This window comes from Oryx dammah, unplaced genomic scaffold (assembly GCF_014754425.2).
Source record: "Oryx dammah isolate SB20612 unplaced genomic scaffold, SCBI_Odam_1.1 HiC_scaffold_9, whole genome shotgun sequence".
NCBI classification, from domain to species: domain Eukaryota; kingdom Metazoa; phylum Chordata; class Mammalia; order Artiodactyla; family Bovidae; genus Oryx; species Oryx dammah.
The window spans coordinates 11047503-11070225 of NW_024070193.1; the positions used below are offsets into that span (position 1 = coordinate 11047503).

Consider the following 22723-nt stretch of genomic DNA (forward strand, 5'->3'; position numbering starts at 1 on the left):
TGTTCCATGTGCACTTGAGAAGAAGGTGTATTCTTCTGCATTTGGATGGAATGTCCTAAAGATATCAGTGTATCATCTCATCTAATGTATCATTTAAGACTTGTGTTTCCTTATTAATTTTCTGTTTTGATGATCTGTCCATTGGTGTGAGTGGGGTGTTAAAGTCTCCTACTATTATTGTGTTACTATCGATTTCTCCTTTTATGTCTGTTAGTGTTTGTCTTATGTATTGAGGTGCTCTTATGTTGAGCAAGCAGGTTCTTTGTGAGTGTATGGGAAGGCGGACAGCAGACTGCCCTCACTGACATACTTTATTTCTAATACTTTTGCATCTAATAGCTGCTTCTCATAATCACTTAAGAAAAATTGTTTTTATGTGACTGGAACTATGTAATTGGATTTGGCAATAACAAGCCATCACCAAATTTTCCCTTGCATCTCACGTTCATTGAATGCCTGAGCCACAGTGTCTTTCTTGAGGCAGAAGGACTTTTACCAGTGATGTCTTGAACCCAACCCTTACATTTCCCAGAGCATATCAGTTTGGTTTCTTCATCAGCAGATTCCAATAACAAACTACTATTTTGTCTGCAGGCAGCTATTGGTTGGTACAAATCCTGCTCTGTTGGCATTTTGGTCTACAAAAGACAGTAGGGACTTCTCTTTTATCCAAGCATCCTTTTAAACATATAATAGTTGTCACTCCATTTTATTTCAACATGTTCTAAGTATTTGACAAGGCAGTCCCCCAGATCTCCTGTATATCACATAATTTGTCTTTTGCCAATAAAGATTTTCATTCTGAATTTCATCTAGAATACTTAATTATGGCCAAATATGAACAACAAATCCAAAATACCGTGGCTTGTTTATGTTACTGGTAGTCTGACTAAATCATGCTGACTGGCTGTGGTGCCACTTTAATCACACAGTCATTGACCACATAGGAGTGCAAGATACCAGAAACATGTCCACACTTATATTTCACCTTGTCTTCTCACCCCACCTGTGAAGTAAGTGCAGAAGGGGGCTGTTAGCACCTCATTGTACAGATGGGAGAAATCAAACCTGTAGAAGGAATCCACCTGCCTAAGGTCTTAGAGTGAATTGATAAAAGAGCTTGACTTAAGAACTTCCTGAATTCGGAGTTCTAAATATAGTCACCCCCTGATGAAGGTAGTTTTTAGGCAGCATTGAAGAAGAAAGAAAAGAAAAATATTTTAATGTATGCAGTGGGACTGGCAAAGAGGTTTAGCTAATTATCAAAGGCTTATGACCAGGTGGAAGTCCTCCTTCTGTCCCTTTCATTACTGTGGCGTCACACAGCGTCCCACAGGCCTGAGGGGGAAAGTACAGTAAAGGCTTAGGAGGGTGGGAGCTCCGGGCCGCCATCAGGGCATCATGAAGAGGAACCATTTATAATCCATATCAAGTCTGCTAGTTAGTTCCATCAGCATAGTTCATAGAACTAAGTGTGTCATTTAAATGGAGTTTAATTTGGAGTCTAGTCAATAAAGAGATTTCATTTGGAAGCAGTCTCCTAACATACATCCTGCATAAAAGGCCCTAGATAATTGAGGCCTGAAATGTGAAAAAAGAAAAGAGAGAGAGAAGGAAAATGCTGTGACGTGTCTTCAGATGTCCGGGAAGTGGGCTGTTAGGCCTGCCCACAGGCAGGGACTGGTTTCCAGCGTGGCTGCGGTCCTAGCCCCACCTGCCTGGAGACCAGCTGCATCCTGTATTGCCCCTGGCTTCCAAAGGTAGCTGGTTCTTCTCCAAAGGGCCGCTTCACCTTTGTGTTTTCTCCCCCAGAATCCCGCCGCATCCTGCTTCCAGTGGTTCTCCATCACATCCACCTTCACCTGAGGCAGCAGAAGGAGCTGCTCATCTGCTCAGGGATTCTCGGCAGCATCTTCTCCATCGTCAAGACCAGCTCTCTGGTAGTGGCCCTAGACCTGTGCCACCCCCGGCCCTAAGCTCTGTCCGCATCCTGTGTCAGTTTAACCAGAGGCAGACCAACAAAGATCATTTTGTTCACTTCCCAGTCAGAGAAGCTTTCATCAGTGACAGGAAGGTGCCCAAGTGAATGGAGGCCTGCCTGTGTGCCCAGCAGGCTTCTCAACACAACACGGTCTTGCTATTTAAAAAAACAAAAAACAAAAAAAGTACTACCGTAAATACACCCAGAAACGTAGTCATCTGTAGTACCAGAAAACCCCATCCCGTGCTGCTTGCTCTGTTTCTATCAAAAGACATTACTTCTGTATTCCTGGGAGTGTTCTGAGGATACTCAGGCACGAACGAGCACAAGGAGGCAGGCCCAGGCTGAGAGGCAGCTTGCTCATTCAGACTTTTCTGTCAGCTTCCTGGCAGCTTGATTCCACCCATATGGCATTCCTATACCATGCCAGATGAGACACGGTATACAAGCGATGCACATTGCCCGCAATAGTTCTCAGCCTCATGGGATGCTGGAACGGCACTTCAGGGCTCAGGTTTCAGCTGGTAGTGCTCTTGCCTATTTTCCTTCTTCTTTATTTTAAGTTTTTTAGAAGAGACCCATGTTAGAAGGGAGGGGAGATAAGGAAGGCAGAAAAACATGTATCAGGCATGGATAAGGGTAGGAATTTATTTTAATTATGTTATATGTTTATACTATGGAAGAAATGAGTATTTCTTTTAGAAAACTTTTAGAAAACTATAGGAAAGTATAAACAAATTTAAAATAAGACTGAGTCTTTATTTACACAATCTTCCTAAGTTGAGATAAGGTTTCTGGAGAATATAATTTCAAGTGCCTTTAAAATAAATACCAGGAACCAAGTGATACAAACATAGGAGGTTAGGTTGTCTGTGAAGATAACATGGGAGAGGTGCAGAGAAGAAAAAATGTGCTTGGTTTGAACAGGATGCAAGGACTCCATAGGGTGCTGTGGCATCTGGTATCCCGACTTAAAGGACCACCTGGTGATAGCGGCCCACCTTGGCAGAGCGACTACGATGGCTGTAGTGGCCCTTTTGTTTGCTCTTGGCTCCAGGCAAGGCCCGGCAGCTCTCCTTCCCACCAGGCCTCAGAGAAGCAACACCAGGCACATAAGGTGTACTGGTGACCCAGGGTCAGGGGATGGGAGGCTGGTTGCTGGGGGAAAGAGATAAATTGCAGGGGAAAAGCAAGGGGAGGGGAGGGATGAAAGAGGAATGGGAGCAAGTGAAAATCTGAAGGAAGTGATCTGGTTGTATTTGTGGGGTTAGAGACTAACCCCACAGCTACTCAAAGAGCCATCACAGGTTTTAAAAGTGTTATAATTAGTTCAGCAAATGAGGAAGAAGACTGTGGTCCCAAGAGCCTTTCAAATCTTTCTTGCAGAATGGGACTCAGTAAAACTGCATTGAATGGACAGCTGGCCGGGGGGAGTCGGGAGTGCTGGGGTTGGGGGCTGGATGAAATTTAAGCTCCACTAAAGCAGAGATCTTAACCTTTCTTGATCACTTGTGTATGCTCAGGTTTTCAAACAGTTACTGGCCCATGGTAGATACTTAGTGAATGGTGGGTTGATAGATGGATGGACATTTGGACCGGTAATAGTATAAAGGGACTGGAGAAGAGGCAGTGGGAATCTCTTTGTGAGATCATGAAAATCAGGCGTAGGATGTGGATTGCATGTGAGAGGTCTAGAAAAGGATAGCACAGACTCATCCTAAAGTCAGAACTTGCTGACTGGGAAGCAGCCCTCAGTGAGGAAGCATGCTCCATTATTTTTGTGAGGCTACCTAAGAGGGACACACTGAGACTAGGGTCTTTCTGGTCGACCAAGGAACGTGAGCAGGAATGCCAAGGAGCTAGAGGGAGTGTGTCTGGGCAGCAGTCAGGCCTGGCAAAGAGTGAGGTCACGCACAGAGAAAATGGTCCTGAGGAAGACTGCGATACTTCTGTGTGCATTAGCAGTAGGGAAGCTGCTGCCTCCACACCCTGCGGTGTGAACTCTACCATTTTCTCAGAGTGATAGTCAGAAGTGTTGTGCTCTCTCCTGACTTTTCTAGGAAAATCAGAGAAGACATTTAACTTAGGATCTTCGTTTCGTCCTTTTGTATCAAGATTAATGCATCTGCCTGCGGTTCAGAACTGCAGGTGTCAGGGTGTTGCTGTGTGAGGCTCAGGCTCCAGCCCCCAAAACAGGGCAACAGCGGCAGGTGTGCCTCCCCTCCTCGCAGAGCCGTTGTTCCAGGTTCATTGACACTGCATGCCAGTGAGGCTGGGGGCTCAGTGTTGAGAGCTAAGTCAGAAGACCGCTCCTGACCATGGCTGATGTAGTAAGTACTGTCCACTGCGCGTCAGCCAGCCTGGCGCTGACGCTGTGCTCTCTCGCTGCTCGCTCCAGGAGGCAGATGTCATGGAGGAAGTAGAAATGATGGTGGAAAGCCTCTTGGACGTGCTCTTACAGACTCTGCTCACCATCATGAGCAAATCGCACGCGCAGGAGGCGGTAAGAGGGCAGCGGTGCCCACAGTGCACAGCGGAGATCACTGTTAGTAACTAACATTCAGGTTTTCTTGCTTTCTTTTCTAACCCGGGGCTCCTCCACACGGAACCTCATCTCACATCACACCACTCTCATCTCAGCTTCGCTCCCTGCATGGTTGTCTGCATGCTGCCCTTTTCCCCTCTCCAGTCGGACTCCATCTCCTCGCTAGGTTCATGCTCAGAGGAGTGTACTTAGGGACAGGCCCAGGGATGCTTCCTGTCCTGTTTTCCTGCACACAGTCTCCACTGGCCTTTGCCTTTGGACCAGGTTACTTTCTGTAATATGGAATAAAGCAGAGAACGAAGGTGACAGCTGTCGACTGTTCCTTCTAGGAGCAGGCTCTCACCAGTGATGTGTGCACCACAGTAATTTTCTCACAGTTTGCTTGTACCTACAGATTAGTTGCTTTTGGCCACAGTTCAGTTCAGTTCAGTTGCTCACAGTATTTGTATCTAAATGTCGAGCATCAGGGAAAACATGATGAGGTAGAATGGCACTGGCATTGTTGGACAGTGATCTCCCATGATCTAACTAGGAGAGAAACAGACTGGGAGAGCTTTGCAGGAGAGGCAGAGACACCCCCCAGACCCCCCTGTTCCTGTGCAGTGTGCACTTCTTAGCCCTGATGTTGGAACATGATAAACAGCTTGCTGGGGATCTTCCTGTTGGCAGGTGGGAGACTACAGCGATCCCTTTGTAGAAAAGCTCCTGTGGGAGCAAGCCAAGCTCCAGCACGTTAGGGAGAGCAGAGAGCAGATGTGTTCTAGAGCATATGGGCTTGGAAAGAATGTCTGCTCCCTTAGGAAGTCCTACACAGGACACTCTCACTATAGGTAAGAACATATGCTCCCTGGCATGTCCTGGTAGCCCATCCTTCTAACCAGCAATGACACAGTGCTGGCTGTGGGCCAGACCCTGCTTTATGCACTTTATAAACAGTAACTCACTAGCAATACTAAAGAAGTTATTTATTTCATATACATCTAATGACAATAACAACAGTTTATTGAGCACTTCTTTATGTGCTGGCCTTTTTACTTAAATGCTTTATGTACATTAATGCATCTGATTCTTGAAACAAATTATGGCTTATGTCCATTTCTTCAGATAAAACTGAGGTTCATGTACCTGTATATATTTTGCATACACATATGTCTGATAATTTCATGAATCACAAAAGGATGTGAGAGACTAAAAAAGAGTTGTCATAGTCCCACAAACTTAAAAACATTGGAAAACTGCCCAAATGAAGTCATTTTCCCTCCATCTCTTCTGAGAAGGCAACCTTGTGAGAGGAAACCATGCTCAGCTGCCCCATGACAGAAGTTTCCAAGAGATGGTAAAAGTCTCTGGAGCCCTTAAGCCAGGGTTTTCATCTGTGTACCCCAGTTGGAACCTGAAGAAATTTTAAAGACTCATTTTTTTTATCTTTAAATTTTTACTTAAAGCCATTAGCTCATCTTCTCAGAAAGGTCAGTTTTGACTCCTCTGCTTTCCTGAGGGTCATGTTGATCTACTGTGTTCCATCTCCAGCAATCACATGTCAGCTCTGGGAGTTCCCAGAGGAGATCCTTGTATAAAGACTGCTCCAGCCCAGTGGGATAGGCAGAGTCCAAATTCTGTCCAGAGAAGTCTGAGTTCCCTGTTCCCAGGGGCCCCTCCAGACTTTAGTATGGTGCCCTGGCAGCATATAATGACAAAGGACTATGCAGCCAAAAGTTCCCTAGGGAAAAAACTAGAATATCTGTCTCGTTTGGCAGTACTTCTTTCTTATGGGCTAAGATTTTTCAATTAGCCCCATGCTGCAGCAGTCTTACTAAAATTCCCAAGCCGTCCAGGCACCCCTTTAGCAGAAAAGAAAATTCATTTTCAGGACCAGAGTTGTCACCTTCCCTCTCATGATCATTGGGGCCATCTCAGACCCTTCCTTCTCTCCTTGCCCTTTGTGGATTGGGGGAACACAGCTCTTGGGATTGGCTTTGCTAAGTGTATTTTGGGTTGTTCCCCAGGGTGAGTATGTGTCCTGCCTTCTCTCGCTGCTCCGCCAGATGTGTGACACGCATTACCAGCACCTCCTGGACAACTTCCAGAGCAAAGATGAGCTCAAGGTAGGCCGAGAAACACTGACCTTTCACCCAGGAAAGGAAGCACACAGCTAAGACCGCCCAGCAGTTTTTCCCCCTGCCAGTAGAGAAGTGCAACTGGCCTGCCCTGCTGAGAGTGGAAGATTTACCAGCCTCGCTTTACAGCTGACCGTATGGCTTCCAAAAGCAGATAGCCAGCAGTGTTCCCATATAGCCAGACCCCAGGAACACTGGCAAGTCTTCCTTGACTGATGGCAACCCTGTGACCACGTGCCTCTAAGAGACACTTCTCTGGGCCACACTGATTATCAGTCAACCAGGACTCTTCCCTCTCTTATGAACACAGCAGTTGAGTTGTAGGTTACCCATGAAACAGGCTTCACTGTTTAATAACTGTAGTGATAATAATAATAATAATGACAACTTTTCTTCAGTAAAACATATTTCTGAAAGATTCATATTTGTAGAAAGCAAATACAAACACTGTCCATTGGCTATCACTCTGGATCTAGAGCACTGAGGGACAGATAGTCCAGAGAAATGGGCCCATGGTCCAGATGACAGGAGAGTGTTCCCAAACTTTGAAGGGTATCAGCTGCTGACAGACTCCCAAGGGCTTGTGTGTTTGCATTAGACCATGCTACTGAGTTCATCCCTGGATAAAGGAACTGTTGTAAACTTTATGTGTATGCTTTGCCTCCATCCAGAGTCAAGTCACTTGTCAATATTTCACAGTAATGCACTATACTGTTTTCCATTTGTGTAATCTTTATTAATCATATGAGTTAATCAATATCACTAACACATTAAAGTATCGGTAACACTTTCTGGTGTTTGATCTGGCCTACCTTTCCACAGATGTGGGTCTCTGCAGATTGTTACCCGTAACTTACTGCAGTGAGGCCGGCCTGTCTTCTCAGACGGATGAACTTGACAGCCCTTGAAGTGAGCCATAAGTTAACCAGGGCCTGGCGCTCATGTACAGGTCAAGCAATGCTTCATGTACAGGTTGAGCAATGCTTCATGTACAGGTCGAGCAATGCTTCATGTACAGGTCGAGCAATGCTTCGTGTACAGGTCAAGCAATGCTTCGTGTACAGGTCGAGCAATGCTTCGTGTACAGGTCAAGCAATGCTTCATGTACAGGTCAAGCAATGCTTGAGCTGGGGTGGACAGCTTGAAAATCCAGTCCTGACTGTTCTAGATCATTTTCATCATATGTGTGTTGTTTGTGAGAGAGAGAAGGACACTAACCAATTCTCAATCAGAAGCATCATTCCCTTACTTTTTAATTAAATGTTTGTTTTTATCACAGCAGTATGTATATACGATTTTAAAAGCCAAAGCATCTTACAAAGTGTGTAAATAAAACTGGTTCCTTGGCTCAACCTCACCATGTCTACCCACTACTCCCACAAAGCAGCCACTTTGAACTCTTCTTTTGTTCTTCAAGTAGCTTCTACTGCCATTTAAATTTTTAAAATGTTTAGTTATTGTTTATTTTCTTCTTCCCACAGAAAATGAGGCTGATTCTCCTGAATCAGCAAGCGTTTCATTAACCAGTCTTTTCACTGTTCTCATTGCTTTCACGGAGAAGCACATTTTTGGAGATACTTAACTCATCTGTCCCTGAAGTGCTTCTCCAGTCCATGTGTTCCTAATACCCAAGAAACAAGTTCTTACAATCCAGTGCTCGGGGGCCATCCCCCACAGGTTGAGGCCAGTGGTTTGGATGCCATGTCTGCTGGACCGCCTGTGTTCTGGCCTTTAGGCTCTGGGCTGAGCAGGTATATAGCTGCATCTCTTCTCCCCAGTTTGGGACTGGCCTGCGGCAGTGGCCAGACCTCACTGCCACGCAGCCCTTTAAGAGAAAAGCAGCTCATGGAGGGAGCCAGAGTGTCACCCACTGGTCCCCTCCATTCTCATGATCTAGAGGTCAGAGAACCTGTTGAGGAGGTATGTGCTGCAGTGGTAGAGGTGGCGTCTCACACCAGATTTTCCTCTCGGCCCAGGAATTCCTGCTGAAGATTTTCTGCGTATTCCGGAACCTGATGAAGATGAGTGTCTTTCCTCGGGACTGGATGGTGATGAGACTTCTTACAAGCAAGTGAGTGTGGAAGGGCCCTGCACCAGCCTCCACGCAGCTGTCCCCAGACTATTACATGTGAGAGAAGAAGCGAGATGGAAACTTGTCAAGGTCAAAGCTGTGGGGACAGAGAGGAGAGGGTTCAGATGTGAAAGTGTTTGGAAGCGCAGTCAGCAGGACTTTGCCATTTACCAAAGTTCAAGGAGGAGAAATAGTCAAAGATAGTTCAAAAGTAGAGCCTAAGTGCCTGGCAGATGGTGTCCTGGTAAGAGTAGGAGAGGAACTTTTATGAATGGGAACTGTGATACCAGAGGAGGGCTCCTGCCTCAGGAAGGCCTCATCATTGGCCTCTGTTGCTCTGCGGTTTCAGGCAGCATCACAAGCCTTCCGCTTGACTTGATTTGTGTTGTCTGCCAGACACTGCTCAACCCCCACAGCTAGTGCTAATTACCCACCCAAGACTATGAGGCTCTGCCCACCTCTGATGCTGGCCACAGAATTCACTCCAAGGTTGACCCCGCTTGTCTGCCCCATTCATATTTCTGCCCTGTGCTTCTCACTGGCAAAGCGAACAAGTCATGTGGGTGGTAGGGTGCTTGCTTGTTGGGTCCCCCTATACTCAGGAGAAGGCCACTTGGCGTCCACTCTCTAGCCTACTGCCTCCTCCTTCTGATCAGCCTTTTACATCAGCATTATGCAGAATGTAGTGAAATTATTTGTGTTAGATTTATTAGCAAAGTGTCAGGATGGTCTTTCTACTCTGTACGTTTTATAGTGCTCTTTTTTTGAAAACTGCAAACATTTCATACAGAACAGAAGAATGATTATAAACAGTGTTGCAGAGATATTTCCTTAAATAGTGGATTTTCCATTTGACCCCCTCTTGTTTCTGTCTCTTAGTTCTACTCAGAGCACTTCAGGCTCTCCAGCCCATTCTGCAGGAGCAAGCCTCTTCTTTCAAGGCTTTTACTTTTCAAATTTATTTGCTGGTAATGAGTCTCTCTAATGCACTGTTTTTGCCTTGCCCCTCTTCTGCACCAAAGCTTAGGTGGTCATTGTTAGGTGTAAGCTCCTTTGCCAGGCATCCAATGCCCTTGTTAATTAAACCCTTACTCACCTATCCCACTTCACTTTCTCTCTCCCTTAACCTGCGCTCTTGACTCTAGCAAGCCAGCCTCCCATTAACCCTTAAATGTGCCCAAGCAAAAATTGAGAGTGATATTCTAGATCAAAGGCTGAGGTCAAATTACTTACACATGAAAATAACAGTATATGATAAAAGTAGAGATTTAATAACTGTAAACCCCTGTTATCAAGTGGAGTAATAGAATAAAACTCTAAGTCCTCTGTTGGTCATAATACAGGTTCATTTTCCTAAGATCCCCGCAATACTAGAATCACTCTTTGAACTGGAAGAAGCCTGAAAGAACCATGAAACCTTACTCCCCTCCTTTTATAGGGAAACTGTGGCCAAAGAAAAGTAGTGCCAAGACCAGGTATCAGCAGAGCTTGGTCTAGAACCCACTGGTAGGGCACTTCTCCACAGAGGTTTTTTTGTGGGGTTTTTACATGTATTCCTCTCATATGGGCTTCCAGGTGGCTCAGTGCTAAAGAATCCACCTACCAATGCGGGAGACATGGGTGCTATCTCTGGGTTGGGAGGATCCCCTGGAGAAGAAAATGGCAGCCCCCTCCAGTATTCTTGCCTGGGAAATCCCATAGGGAGAGGAGCCTGGTGGGCTACGGTCCATGGGGCCGCAAAGAGGTGGACACAACTGAGCACACATGCACATCCTTCTCCCTTAAAGTCACATCTTACACGAGAGCTCCTTGTACTCAGGAAGCTTGCACACGGGCCGCAGACCGCGGGCGCTACGCGGCAGGGTGGCAGTGCCAGCCCTCTAACTCTCTGACGCCTTGCCCCCTGCAGCATCATAGTCACCACTGTCCAGTACCTCTCTTCTGCGCTGCACAAGAATTTCACAGAGACGGACTTCGACTTCAAGGTAGGGGCTCCTGAGATCCGTCACCAGCTTTGTAATAACCATAGAAAGCCAACAACCAGACTCCCTGTTTTTAGTTTTGTTTTTGTTTTACTTAAAACAGCTGTTTTATTTTGCTCACAGGTTTGCAGGTCAGGAATTTGAGAAGGATTCAGCTAAGTGTCTGATAGGTGGCTGGGGGCTTTCTTTATCTGTTCATAGTATCAAACAGCTTCCAGGCTTGATATTGATTAGAGTATAACCTAAGAAACCCCTGTTGGAGGTGCTGGGAGCCAGAAACCCATGAGTTTGTTTTCTAGTCCAGAATCAACACTGTTGATTTCAGAGAAGTCAAGAAAGCAGGGGAAAGTCCTGTTTGTAAAGATACTTTTCTAAAAACCAAGATCTTAACACTGAAATGAATTCTGTGCTACATGCATATATTTAGAATCTCTCCTTGCAAGGTTAAGAACTCAGGCTGTCACATATTTCCTCTTTCTCTCTCTCTCTCTCTAGGTGTGGAATTCTTATTTTAGCCTGGCAGTTCTGTTCATAAATCAGCCAAGCCTTCAGCTAGAAATCATTACTTCCACCAAGAGGAAGAAAATTCTAGATAAGTAAGACATATGTCTCTTATCCATCTTCCTACATGTGCCCAGATGGGGTTATGTTTCCAGGAGGGGCTCCTAGAGATGTCCACAAGGTTCTCATTGAGGAGCCAAGTGTAAGAGCTCAACTGAGAGCAAAATGACTTTGTCTTTTGGAAAACGCTAGAAACAGAGCTGAATCCTGGCCTCCTGTCTTCCTGGACCTTCTTGTGCTAATAGCTGGTTCCTGTGCTCTATTCCCAGGTATGGGGACATGCGTGTGATGATGGCTTATGAACTCTTCAGCATGTGGCAGAATTTGGGTAGGTCTTTTCTCCACACTCTTCCCTTACACATATTGTGTAGCCAAATAAGAAGTTACAAGACTAATGACTTCCCCCAGGTTTTATGAATGTTAATTCAGACCCAAGAGATCTTCACATATCTTTAGCATAACACCTCAGATGGATGGTATAGTGTAGCACATGTGCACAAAGCCCTTGGCAGGGAGAGTTAAGCTGAGAAATAAGACCCCAGCGATACATATGCACAGACCCTTTTTTGAGAACAAAAATCCAAAGGAGAAAAAGGAGATGAGGCTGTAAGAATATAAGTCTGAGGCTCTAAGAGTATAAGATCCTCTGGGCTGTCCATGTCCCAGTCCAGATGTCACAGGCCCAGAAGCCCAGTCAGCACATGGGCAAGGGCAGCTGTTCTTTTTAGTAAAGACTGAAACCCTCCTTGGGTCTCTGGCATTCAGGCATCCAGACGAGGTTCCTGCTGCCAGGTACGTGTATGAAGGGAACTGCCGCATCTAGGTGAGACTGACTTTAGTCTCCTTTCTTTCGACAGCTTTTCTTTGCAGCTTCTCTAGTATCCAGCACTTTGAATCTTGAAATTGTCAGGTTTTGGTGGAATCCTTGGGGTGCCCTGGAAACTAAGTGGGCTGTCCTTTGCTTCTGTCAGCTTCTTAGATAGGCCTGCCTGGATGCCAGAGAAGCTGCTGCTGTTCTTCCCAGTGAGAACTGCTTTCAACTAAGTTCATGACTCTGAAGTCTTAGGAAGGATGGCCATAAAATCTCATAGTCCTCCATCAACCATCCTAGTCACAACCCTAGAAGCAGCAAGCAAGATGCAAGGCATTTCTGCCAGCCTTGGGGCCTTCCATCCCTGAGTGGGGCTGCATTTCCCCAAACCAGCTGTCTAGCTTCAGTGCTCATACCCTCTGCATCCAACACAGTCCAGATATAAATGTTCACCCTGAAGTTGATTCTGAAATTACCAGAAACACAGGGGACCAGCACTATACCAAATACCAAGATTGGAATATGCAGAATCTGCCTCCAGGCTAGGTAACACTTGGTCCTTAGGTAGGCTTTCAACATGGAAGAATTAAAAAACCATGTCAGATTTCCCCCAAGAAAGCCATTGCTACCTCATTGTTTTTGGTGGAAATGATATTTTCTAGTTCTCAGGAACTGATTTTGCTTGATGGTAACAGTCACTACACAGGCCCACAGTTTGTCCCCTGAGTCTCTGAAGGACTGAAAACAGAGCTCTGGAAGATGGTTCACTCTGTTTCACCTTTACAAGGAAGAGAAAAGTTCTGTCCCATAGTCTTCAAGACTGGCCCTGGATTCTGGGAACATGCCCCAAATGACAGGCTAGTCAGGGAAATTCATATCACACTCTTCCCATGGACAGGCCTCATTAAGAAAATCGAAAGATGAGCCAAGCTGGTTTGAATAAATATAGTGCTACCATCAAAAATGCAATGTGAAGACAAGGGGTGGGATGGGAGGTACACGTAGAGAGTCTCTCAGCCAATCTGTCAAGGTACGGCTGTGCAGGAGGCTCCTGCTAACTCAAGAAGGGGACTCTTAGGCATGTTTGAGCACTGATGACGAAGAGGCCTGTGGACTTCAGACCTCCAGCAGACTGAACATCCTCATCACTTAAATGCCTCTGGGCTACAGGCAGAAACCCCAGGGTCAGTGCACTGTGTTTAAGTAGAAGTTGATGAATTTTCCTTGCTGAGTAAATACTGTGAACAGACTATTGGAAACTATTGCAGGGTACTCAGAAATCCTATTCTATCTAGAGTAGTGACTCTGCTCCTTGACCTCAGAATGATTTTCAGATAGTTTGTAGAACCTCCCAGCAAATTCTTTGGAAAGAACTTGTGCCTGTTGAATTTTCTTTCAACTGGACTGAGCCAGTTTATTCTGCAAACTCTTAAAAAGCCAAGGGAAGGGAATATCTCAGAAGCCCATAGAGGAGAGCTTTCTGTAATCTCTGATGCTCCCAGTGAAGGTCAGATCATGTGCTGTGGCCCTGCTTGGGAAGCTTCTGTGGCTGGAGCATAAACTTCTGTCTGCTGGGTTGTGTTGTTCAGGTGAACATAAGATCCACTTCATTCCGGGAATGATTGGCCCGTTCCTGGGTGTGACACTGGTCCCACAGCCTGAAGTGCGGAATATCATGATTCCCATCTTCCACGACATGATGGACTGGGAGCAGAGGAAAAATGGCAACTTCAAACAGGTGAGCCCCACCCCCCGGTGGTGTTAGGGGTACTCTTCCCTGCAATGGACCCCTTTGGCCCTGGCACATGGTACAGATGGCCAGGCTGTAGTTCTGGTGTAGTTCTTGGCCATCTTGAGTCCCATCCAAGGGTTTCCCGTCCTTGCTGGCCAGAAGTGATTTGTGGATTTTCTTCATGAAGTGCTACCAGAGAAGAATCAGAGGAAAGGAACCGCATCATGTGAAAGGACTTTTCTGATCAAGGAGAGAGTGACTGAGACTGTAACCTCCCAACTTCACTCAGAGGGCGCTCCCAGGAGTATGTTGTCTTTTCTCTCTGGAGGTTCCCCAGTGTATATGGTCCAGGCATTTCTGTGGCTAGAGCCCAGACCAGAAAACTTTTCAGAGCTGAGAACTTCACAGACTCCTGCACAGAGGGCTGGGCCCATGAGGGATAAGTGCTTGGTTTCTGACTGATGGCTTCAGGCTGTGCCTCTGGGCGGGTCCTCTGCCACCCCTAAAGTGGAGGAGAGGGCCCCTGCCTTGTATCTGTGGCTCCAAGGAATAGGGCTAGGAACAACAGATAGGAAACAGTGGCGGTGACACCAGATTTAGCCAGGAAAAGGAACAACTTGCCCGCAAAAAGTGATTTGCTATAAGCTGGCCTGCTTTCAGAGATGTGGAGGTCCTCTCTGTTGGTGGTTCTCAAACAGAAGCTCCCTGGAGTCTTCTAGGGGAGAGTTCTCTGTTGCCTTGGGGACTGTATTCACTCCCCTCTAAGCTCCCTCCCAACTCTGTGATTCTGGGAAGAACCAGTGGTCTTAGAGTGAGTGATCCTAACACTGACAACAGGCAGGGCAAACAGTAATTTTTAAATTTTTGTTTATGTATTTTTATATTTACAAAGAGTAAAATTCACTCTTTGGGATTTACAGCTCTGTAAATTTGGCAGACACATGAAAGTCATGTAACCACCATCACAATCAAAATTTAAAAAAAATTTTTTTAATTCCTAAAATTTCCATCTCACTACCCCTTTATAGTCAAACCCTTCCCCTACCTTTAACCTGTGGCAACCATTGATCTTTTCTCCATCACTGTCATTGTGCCTTTTCCAGAATATCATGTAAAGGGAATCATGTAGACTGTAGCCTCTGGAGACTGACTTCTTTCACTTAGAACAGTATGATTGTGTCAATTATCTTTGTTGTTATTCAGTCGATCAGTCGTGTCCAACTCTTTGCGACCCCTTGGACTGCAGCACACCAGGCTTCCCTGTCCTTCACCATCTCCCAGAGCTTTCTCAGACTCACGCCCATTGAGTCGGTGATGCCATCCAACCATCTTGTCCTCTGTCATCCCTTTCTCTTCCTGCCGTCAATCTTTCCCAGCATCAAGGTCTTTTCTAATGAGTTGGCTCTTCACATCAGGTTGCCAAAGTATTGAAGCTTCAGCTTTAGCATCAGTCCTTCCAATGAATATTCAGGACTGATCTCCTTTAGGATTGACTGGTTTGATCTTCTTGCAGTCCAGGGGACTCATGAATCTTCTCCAACACCACCACTCGGAAGCATCAATTCTTTGGTGCTCAGTCTTTTTTATGGTCCAACTCTGTCACTGTTTATGCTTTTTCCCCATCTATTTGCTATAAAGTGATGGAACCGGATGCCATGATCTTAGTTTTTTGAATGTTGAGTTTTAAACCAGCTTTTTCACTCTCCTTCCATAAATAAAAATTTCACTTTCATCAAGAGGGTCTTTAATTCCTCTTCACTTTCTGCCATAAGGGTGCTGTCATCTGTATATCTGGCAATCTTGATTCCAGCTTCTGCTTCATTCAACTGGCATTTCACATGATGTACTCTGCATATAAGTTAAATAAGCAGGGTGACAATATACAGCCTTGATGTACTCCTTTCCAATTTTGAACCAGTCCATTGTTCCATGTCCAGTACTAACTGCTGCGTCTTGACCTACATAGAGGTTTCGCAGGAGGCAGGTAAGGTGGTCTGGTATTCCCATCTCTTTTTAAGAATTTTCCACAGTCAAAGGCTTTATAGTCAATGAAGCAGAAGTAGATGTTCTTCTGGAATTCTCTTTTTCTCGGATCCAGTAGATGTTGGCAATTTGGTCTCTGGTTCCTCTCCCTTTTCTAAATCCAGCTTAAACATCTGAAAGTTCTTGATTCATGTACTGTTGAAGCCTTGCTTTTAGAATTTTGAGCATTACTTGGCTAGCATATGAAATGAGTGCAATTGTGCAGTAGTTTGAATGTTCTTTGGCATTGCCCTGCTTTGGGATTGGAATGAAAACTGACCTTTTCTTTGCAAGAACATTGGTTTTATAAAATAAAAGTAACTCCACAGACCTGAAATGTTCACTATTACCAATTATGACGTTATATTTGAAGACCTTAGCATTTTGTGTAACCTAAAGACATTGATTTTGCATACACTGATCTTTAGTGTCATGTTTTAGATTTCTCAGTTTCTCTTAGTAACTTCTCCCTTTATCAGCACTACAGAGAGTGAGGAAGTACTGTCCCTAAATCCTTCCATCACCAGCTCATACTAATACAGAAGTTCTGAACCTGGAATAGGCCTCAGAATGACCTGAGAGCTTGTTAAAACACAGATTGCTGACCCCCTACAAACCCTGAGTTTTTGATCCAGTGGAGCCTGGGAATTTGTGTTTCTAATAAGATCTCTGGTTACTTGCTTCTGCTGGCCAGGGAGCTATTTCGAGAACTCCAGGAAACGGCTGTGCCCATTTTTGCACCGTTGTACCTTCTGCTGCTCCAGGTCCCCTCCCACCTTTGCCCTGTTCTGGAAAGCACAACCTATACCTGCGTGTGTGAAGAGAGATCCCTACCTGACTTTGCATGACCCCAGGCAAGTCCCTGCTGGTGCCTTTTCTCCTTACAGAGAAAGGCGGACGACCTCAATCCCAAGGACCACAGTCCCGAAAAGTATATTCAAGCAGCTGACTCGTTAGAGGCCAAATGTAGATGTACAACCATCTCCGTCCTGGCCGTAGCAGACCGCTGTAAAAGGGCCATCCATTTTCATTTTCCACTGATAGGATTTCAAAAGCCATAATTGCCTTCAATGACTTTTCTAATTCAGTTATTCTTTTACTACTTCATTGCCTTAGGACCCTGGCCCTGTGTAGAATGAGGAAATGCCTTTTGTTATAGCTTATTATTAAATGGAGCTATGCCATTTTTTGTTGATATAAAATATACAAATAATTGCACAGGACCACATTTCAAAGGTTAATGAGCAGTTTAAAAGATTTTTTTTTATCTTACATCACTTTACAACTAATTTCTCACTTCAGAGTAAATGCATTGAGGCCTATTAGGAAAGTGGCTGAGCACTGTTGAAACCCACCTTGCAAATTGGTGGGTTAGGAATGGACGCAGTGTTTCTCCTCACAGTCTAAGAATCCAGTAACAAGTGCAGGGCCCTCAGTGACAAGGCAGCTGCAGGGGCAGCAGCAGTCCAGGGGCTCTAGGTCCTGTGAGGACAAAGAATGGAGGCTTTTCTCCTCAAGGACAATCTCTGAAGGAAACCCATCTCCCTCAGTGTAAACGAATGTCAGCCATTAATGTGAGGACCAGCCCCCAGCGAGCATCCTTTGTGACTGGCTGACGGAGGGTAAAGTTTTAACTAAGTATGTCTTATACATACAAATTCTCTTGAATGAGAATTTTTAAGAAAGAAAAACAACACTTGACAAAGGTCTCTTTGGGATCCAAAATACTTCTCTTTCCAGAGAGTCCTTGCCTTTTGCCCCTAGTCTGGGAAAAGAGTATCTGAGATGTATGTGTAAGTTCCAGCTCCTACTTAAACCCCCAGAGTGGGAGCCCTTCCTGATGGGGGGAGACAGGGTGGCTTCCCAGTGCTGTAGGTGAGATCCCACCTTCTCCAGGATTTCTTTGGTACAAGAACAAAAGCAGGAAGCAGTTCCCCAGCGTCCTTACCCATCACAGAGGGCTGGATTTCGCTTCCTTCCCCTGAGCTCATTCCGGGTTTACAAAATCTCTGCTTCCCTCTAGGTGGAGGCCGAGCTGATTGACAAGCTGGACAGCATGGTGTCAGAAGGGAAAGGCGATGAGAGCTACAGGGAGCTCTTCGGCCTGCTGTAAGCTGCTTCAGCCCGAGGCACCCCACAATGGGGTAGAGGGTGAAGTGGGCTAATGAAGGGTAGGGGTGCAGCCTGTTCTGGGCAGGCTTCAGAGCGTGGGTATCAGGAGAGACCCAGGTTGTTGCTGGTGGTAGCAATGCTCACCTTCTGTCAACAAGAAAGAGTCTTCATGACAGCAGGCTCTCTCAGGGATTATCGTAATTAACTGAAAGATGTAGACACAGATAGTAACTCTGAGCTCTTGGGTTTGCCAATAGGAAAAGGATCATCATATGTCTTCATACCATGTGCTGTATCCTGGTTGGGCAAACAGCTCATGGGGACTCAGTGAGGGCTCAGCACTGGCCTTTCTGGGGAGGGGAAGGGGTTTAAATCTGAGCTTTGTAAGATTGTACAGTCAGCTTGAAAAATACTACCATGCATTTTGTGACTTAAACAAGTTATATCCCCTTTCCAGACCAGTTTCACTTGTGAAACGGGGTGGCTGTACTGACTGAATGTCAAGGGTCCCAGGTCCACCAGTATGGCTTCTGTCCTGAGTTGATGGGGCCACAAAACCTGACAGGACCCAGCTATAGGGTTCAGTCTAAAGGAGGGACTCAGGAGAGCCGTGGTCCTCCCACATAGGCAGTAAATTGGGTTTTTTATCTTTCCAAAAAGCAAAATGTGAAGACATTCACAGCTTTAGAGCCCCCTCCTATCTCACTCATTGTTTCTAGCTGTGAGATTTTCTAGCTTTAGCATTTTGAAGATAAGCTTATAACATATTTTCTGTTAATTATACTGTACATTTGCTTAGAACTTTACAGTGGACAAAATATGTTGACATTTCTGACTTAATCCTCACAATACATCTGTGAGGTGGGCAGGGCACAGAGTATCCTGATGAGTAAAAATAATGCAGCTGAGCTTGGAGAGGTGGTGGCATTGCCCTCAGTTACATGGCCACTAAGAAGCATGTCTGGGGATACCACCCAGACGTTCCAGTTTCAAGAGGGGGAAATCCTTCTCCTGTACCCTGCGTATGTAGTTTGTTTCTTGATGAGTCATGCAATAAAATGTGAATTCATTTGAAACTTAAGTAATTTTAATTTGTGAAAATGAATCCATCCCTAGGATTTCTCTTTTGGCCAGAGATGTTTCTAATTATGGAAATAAGGAAGCGAAGTCTCTTCCTAAGCCACTCACTGATGATTTTACTACAAAGGAAAAAGCACAAAAATAACTTGGAGTTAGTAATTACCTGACAAAGAAGTGTTTCATAAACTCTTCTGAGTCATGTCTGAGAACTAAAAGCCACTGATAACCATGGAGCAGCCTTTCCCAGTTTGTGTTCAGGAGAAGATGTTTGTGTATGTACACTGGGGCATGTAGATCATGGGCCAATCAGTTTAGAAAAGATTCAGTGACAGAAAATTAAACGAAGCTCTGTATTATATAACTTCTCAAAGCCTTCAATATGCAGGAAGGTGTGAAAAATCTCTTCAGAGGAGGGTGTAGTGATCCACCACTTGCATGCGTGTTTGCTCACAGAACACCTCTCTGTCCCCAGGACAGCAGAGCTCTGCAGAACATAGTTTGGGAAATGTATACACAGTAGCTTTTCCCACACAGCTCAGAGGTGAGAACCAGTGATCCTGCCATCTTGCTCTAGGAACGTGGGTCACCTGGGGAACCCTCACTCTCTCGGAGGCCCCATCTCAGGTTAGATGCTCTGTGCAAGGAAGACAGTTGGCATCACTACAGCATTAACAACAGTCAGGCTATGGGTGTGAGTCCCCACTGCTGGTCCCTGGCTGAGCCCTCCACTCTAGGGGACTCTCATTACCTCAGGGAGCTCAGGCCAGTGTACAAAGGGGTCAGCAGCAAGACCTGCACCTGGGATCATCACTGGGAAGGTAGAGGATCTCAGAAGCCAGGTTCTTTGCAGAAGTCAGAGCCTACCTGGAGATAATAGGAGCACAGGCTGACAAGTGAGAAAAGGACCCAGGCATGCAGCTCTTGGCTCTGGCCATTTTCTATTTAAGTCTTCTGTGACAGTGGAGATGACCAGGTAAAACTCTTGTACTCACTCTCTGTCCTTCATGCTGCGCCCTCAAGACTGATTGCAGTCTTACCCTTGGTCTACATGGAAAGGCTGGTCAGCGTGTTTGCTGAGGATGCTTCTGAGCAGTGATAGAGGCGGCCAGCCAGTTGACAAAGCCAGGTCTCTCCCTCAGTGGACTGGTCCTCAGCTGCTTCCTCAGAACAAAGTGTGTACCCCTACAGGAGCTGGGGCTCTGAAGCTTCTCCCTCAGCTCAGGGGCATCCATAAGAGCTCACACAGGACAATGGAAGACATGTTCATTTGTTGCTGTCCACTCAGTAATTGCTTTGTCTTTGCTTTCTGCTGCATGGAGTAGAACCCAGCTGTTTGGGCCCTACCCCAGGTAAGACTGCCATGTGGTAAGTCTGCCGTCTCCAGATCCATCACAGGCCCCCCGGGCTCTGGGACCTTATTCTGGTGCCCCCGGGAGGCTCATGAATTGTGCGTTCTGTTTGCTTCTGTCAATAGCCTGCTAGAGAAGGTTGAACAGGAGACATGGCGCGAGACCGGCATTTCCTTTGTGACCTCAGTCACCCGCCTCATGGAGCGCCTTCTTGACTACAGGTATCTTCTCAGGAACCTACCTGACCTCTTCTCTGATCACGTGCTCTCCCCAGCAGGAGGATCCCCTGACCTTAAAATTGAGACCACGGGGCCACAGGAGGCAGGGCTGTTCTGGTGTTGTGTGCCATCACCAGTCATTAGGAATCTCCTGATAGCCAAGGAGGAAGGGGTGAAAGCCTTCTCTCAAGGGTAGGCCAGGATTTCCTGGGCTTACCCCTGATACATGGGCACATGTACCCTGGAGGTGTCATAGGGACATGTAGCCATCTGGCTTTTCATCCAGAAAAGTCAAGCCTCAGAGGGGTGGGCACAGCAGAGAGGAGGAGAAGGGCTGGGCACAGCAGAGAGGAGGAGAAGGGCTGTCTCCAGAGTAAGGGGGAACCTTAGTGCAGACCTTCCTCAGAGCCATATGGTAGGTGGGCAGAGAAATATCACCCAATACAGAACTGTTGTACTGGTTTGGACTTCCCTGGTGGCTCAGCAGTAAAGAATCTCCCTGCAATGCAGGAGACATGGATTGGACCCCCTGAGTTGGGCAGATCCCCTGGAAAAGGAAATGGCAACCCACTCCAGAATTCTTGACTGGAAAATCCCATGGACAGAGGAGCCTGGCAGACTGCAGCCCATGAGGTGGCAAAGAGTCAGACATGACTTAGCGACTACACAGCAGCAGAGCTGTGACCCAGGAGGACTTTCACTTCTTTTTTCCAGGGCAAGGGGTACCCGGTTTTCTCATGCCTCCATTCTTTGTGTAAAATCCATTTATTTCTGTCCCTTGACCCTGGCCAGGTGTAGATGAGAGGAGGCAGCATGTGAGCTCAGAGATCTTTATATGTGGAGTCTGGGAGTTCACATGTAATCCGTTTTTTCCTGAAAGCCTGCCTTCTCAGTCATATCATGGCTTTTGACTTAGCCTAAAAGGAACACTGCCACTGCCACTGGGGCCTTAGTTGTTCTCTCAGTAGAGTTCAGGTGAGCCAAGAGGGCCTTTTGGGAGGTTATAGGGGAAGGTGATAAGGAATGAGGAGGGATGATAGAGGAAACCAGCCCCAAGCAGTAGTTGTCTTCTCTGTGCTGTGTCTCGTGCAGATATCAGGGGGCTGCACCTGGGACTCGGGTGGCTGTGTGTACAGGAGGCTTCTTGCTGGATTCACAGTCTCGTCCTCATTCTTTCATCTCCTTGTGCTAGGCCGCCCCTCCTTGCTAGAGGAGCATGGATTTGATCAGTCCCCACTCTCCTTTGGCAAGGATCCATTCTCAGTGTTCCTATGTTCTGTGTCTGGCAGGCCAGCCGTGACCCCTCCTGCACCCAAGCCTGTTCAGCAAAAATGCAGCTCAGCCCTGGCTGAAGCTACCCCTAAATCCTCCCAGTTGGAGGGGAATGCCAAGTACTAGTGCATAAGAAGGACGCCACAGGGAGAAAAGTCAGTGAGATGATTTACGTGGCGGCTGTGCCATGGTTGCTGGGCTACTGGGTTCTGAAGGCAGGTCCCTGGAGTAGAGTATATTGGCTTCTCCTAAAAACTGTCCTACAAAATGAAAACTGCCCTTTAAGGACGGCTCTTATGACTGGTCCCTTCAGGGAACTTGAGGGTTTAAACTTCTACTTTACTGACATACTTATGCACTGAAGATGTTGGTAGGTGCTGCTGAATGCCCTGATATAGCCTCTAGGCCCTGTACTCTGCCACCAGAACAAGGGTCCAGCTGAACAGAGATATTTGAGCCCTAGGAATGGGTCCAGAGCCTGGAGGGAGCCCCATCTGTGGACAAGTTTCTGTTGGAGAGCATCCTCCTCTGGGGTTTGGACACACTGAAGCCTCGGAGACACTGCAGGTCTCTGTGTTGTCCCAGAGGCACCACTTCGTGCATTCATCTTCCTCTCCCCTCCAGGGATTGCATGAAAGGAGAGGAGACAGAGAATAAGAAGATTGGCTGCACTGTTAACCTGATGGTAAGAGAACCTGGGCTCTTCCTCCTCTCTGCCTCATGGAGTGGCTTCTGTCCCTCCCTGTGATCACCTTGTCCTTTCTGTAATACGTGGCTACAAGCCTAAGGGTTTGCATCAGGACATCAGCCCTGTCCCTGGAAACTCACATTCCTCCTCGGGAAAGGAATACAATGAGCCTCTCCTCAGAC

General features: G+C 46.3%; 1 protein-coding gene across 1 annotated transcript in view; it reads left to right on the forward strand.

Moving 5' to 3' along the window:
* DOCK3 (dedicator of cytokinesis 3) overlaps positions 1-22723 on the forward strand; it is a 262648-nt gene that overhangs the window by 203109 nt on the left and 36816 nt on the right. Inside the window, exons 24-35 of the mRNA XM_040247080.1 lie at positions 1813-1940; positions 4380-4484; positions 6533-6631; positions 8620-8714; positions 10624-10699; positions 11192-11292; positions 11527-11585; positions 13658-13806; positions 17846-17931; positions 20337-20363; positions 20489-20584; positions 22478-22538. Of these exons, the coding sequence (XP_040103014.1) occupies positions 1813-1940; positions 4380-4484; positions 6533-6631; positions 8620-8714; positions 10624-10699; positions 11192-11292; positions 11527-11585; positions 13658-13806; positions 17846-17931; positions 20337-20363; positions 20489-20584; positions 22478-22538 (1082 nt within the window). The remainder of the gene's footprint in view (positions 1-1812; positions 1941-4379; positions 4485-6532; positions 6632-8619; positions 8715-10623; positions 10700-11191; positions 11293-11526; positions 11586-13657; positions 13807-17845; positions 17932-20336; positions 20364-20488; positions 20585-22477; positions 22539-22723) is intronic.